Source organism: Musa acuminata, chromosome BXJ1-9 (genome assembly GCF_036884655.1).
Source record: "Musa acuminata AAA Group cultivar baxijiao chromosome BXJ1-9, Cavendish_Baxijiao_AAA, whole genome shotgun sequence".
Taxonomy (NCBI): Eukaryota; Viridiplantae; Streptophyta; class Magnoliopsida; order Zingiberales; family Musaceae; genus Musa; species Musa acuminata.
In genome coordinates, this window is record NC_088335.1 from 27198054 (window position 1) to 27199386 (window position 1333).

General features: G+C 43.7%; 1 protein-coding gene across 1 annotated transcript; it reads left to right on the forward strand.

Moving 5' to 3' along the window:
• The first annotated feature begins 246 nt into the window (after positions 1-246).
• On the forward strand, positions 247-885 carry LOC103975222 (transcriptional regulator SUPERMAN-like). Its single transcript, XM_009390126.3, has one exon. The coding sequence runs from the start codon at positions 247-249 to the stop codon at positions 883-885; it is 639 nt and encodes a 212-aa protein (XP_009388401.2).
• The last annotated feature ends 448 nt before the right edge of the window (positions 886-1333 follow it).

Sequence of the window (1333 nt, forward strand, 5' to 3'; positions counted from 1 at the left end):
ATTACTCTCGCGTCAGACGATACAATAATCCTAGCAAGTGAAATCAGAAGCAAACCAATTGGTCATATTAAAGAGGGGGGAGAGACACACCACCTCCATATCATGATTACAGTGCCCTCTCAGGTGAGAAAGTACTGGGTACTTCTTCTTTGATTGCTTTATGAAGTGTCTTCAGTGGTTGGTCTTCAGCAACGCTGGAGTTGATGATCTTCTGTTCTCTGCAGGTTGTACCCAGCCGAGACATCAATGGAGAGGTGTGGTAGAGTCACCACGGACAACTGTAGCAGCAACAGCAGCAGCAAGGGGAAGGAGCCATGGATGAGCTACACCCACACTGCAAAAGGGGGCCCTCTTCCTGGTAGCTTCTTAGCAGGCTTTTCATGGCCTCCAAGGTCATACTCTTGTAGCTTTTGCAGCAGGGAATTCAAGACAGCTCAGGCTCTTGGGGGTCATATGAATGTCCACAGAAGGGATAAAGCCAGGCTGAGGCAGTCCCCACCTCCGGGACCCCTACCTTTTGACCTTAACCCTAACCCTAGCCCTGGTGGTGAACCTGTTCCTTTTAGCAGTGCTCCTAATATTCCTAACCTCAACATGCCACCACCTTCGAGTTCTTCTGGGGATAAGATCTTCCTAGCACCCAATACGTTGCCTTCCATGACTTCTCCTCTGACACATTTCTCTTTCTCAAGAGGTGATGACTTGAACAAGATGGAAACGGTGAAGGCCTTGTTTGGGACCGGAGAGGTGAAGGACCTGATGGAAAAGGACACGGGCAATGAGTTGCAACAAGGGAGAGAAGTTGTGAGACTCGAGTTGGAGATAGGTATTTGTGGAGATCGCAAGGATGAACTTGATTTGGAACTTCGACTTGGATACACTTAGATGTGAACGTTATTTTGCACTTTCGTAGTTCATCATCTCGCCCTCTCTCCCCCCACGCTATATGTCACTTGTTCATGCAAGAGTATGTTGTAGAAGAATGATGATCATGGCACTATCTATGCGAAGTGATTCTGTTTAAAATTAGAACTTTCAGTCACACATTTGAAAGTTTACACGAACAGCTAAAGAATGAGATAACTGGTGGTGTTGCAAGATTCCAGCAATTTCTAAGATGAGAGTTAGCCACAGTTTTTTCGCTTTAAATTCTTAAGGAAGTAGTACAACGTTTCAAGAAGTTGTCTATATTATGCTTTTGTACAAATTTACAATGATATTTTTCATCCTTTTCTTTTATAGGATAGTTCTATAATCATATGGTTGATAATATGAAAGATTTGGATAAATCTAAGGTAAGACTACTGCTCCATGTAACAATGTCATACAGTTT

Excerpts from the sequence above, each read along its gene's own strand:
- LOC103975222 (XM_009390126.3), top strand. The coding sequence starts at position 247 with ATGGAGAGGTGTGGTAGAGTCACCACGGACAACTGTAGCAGCAACAGC.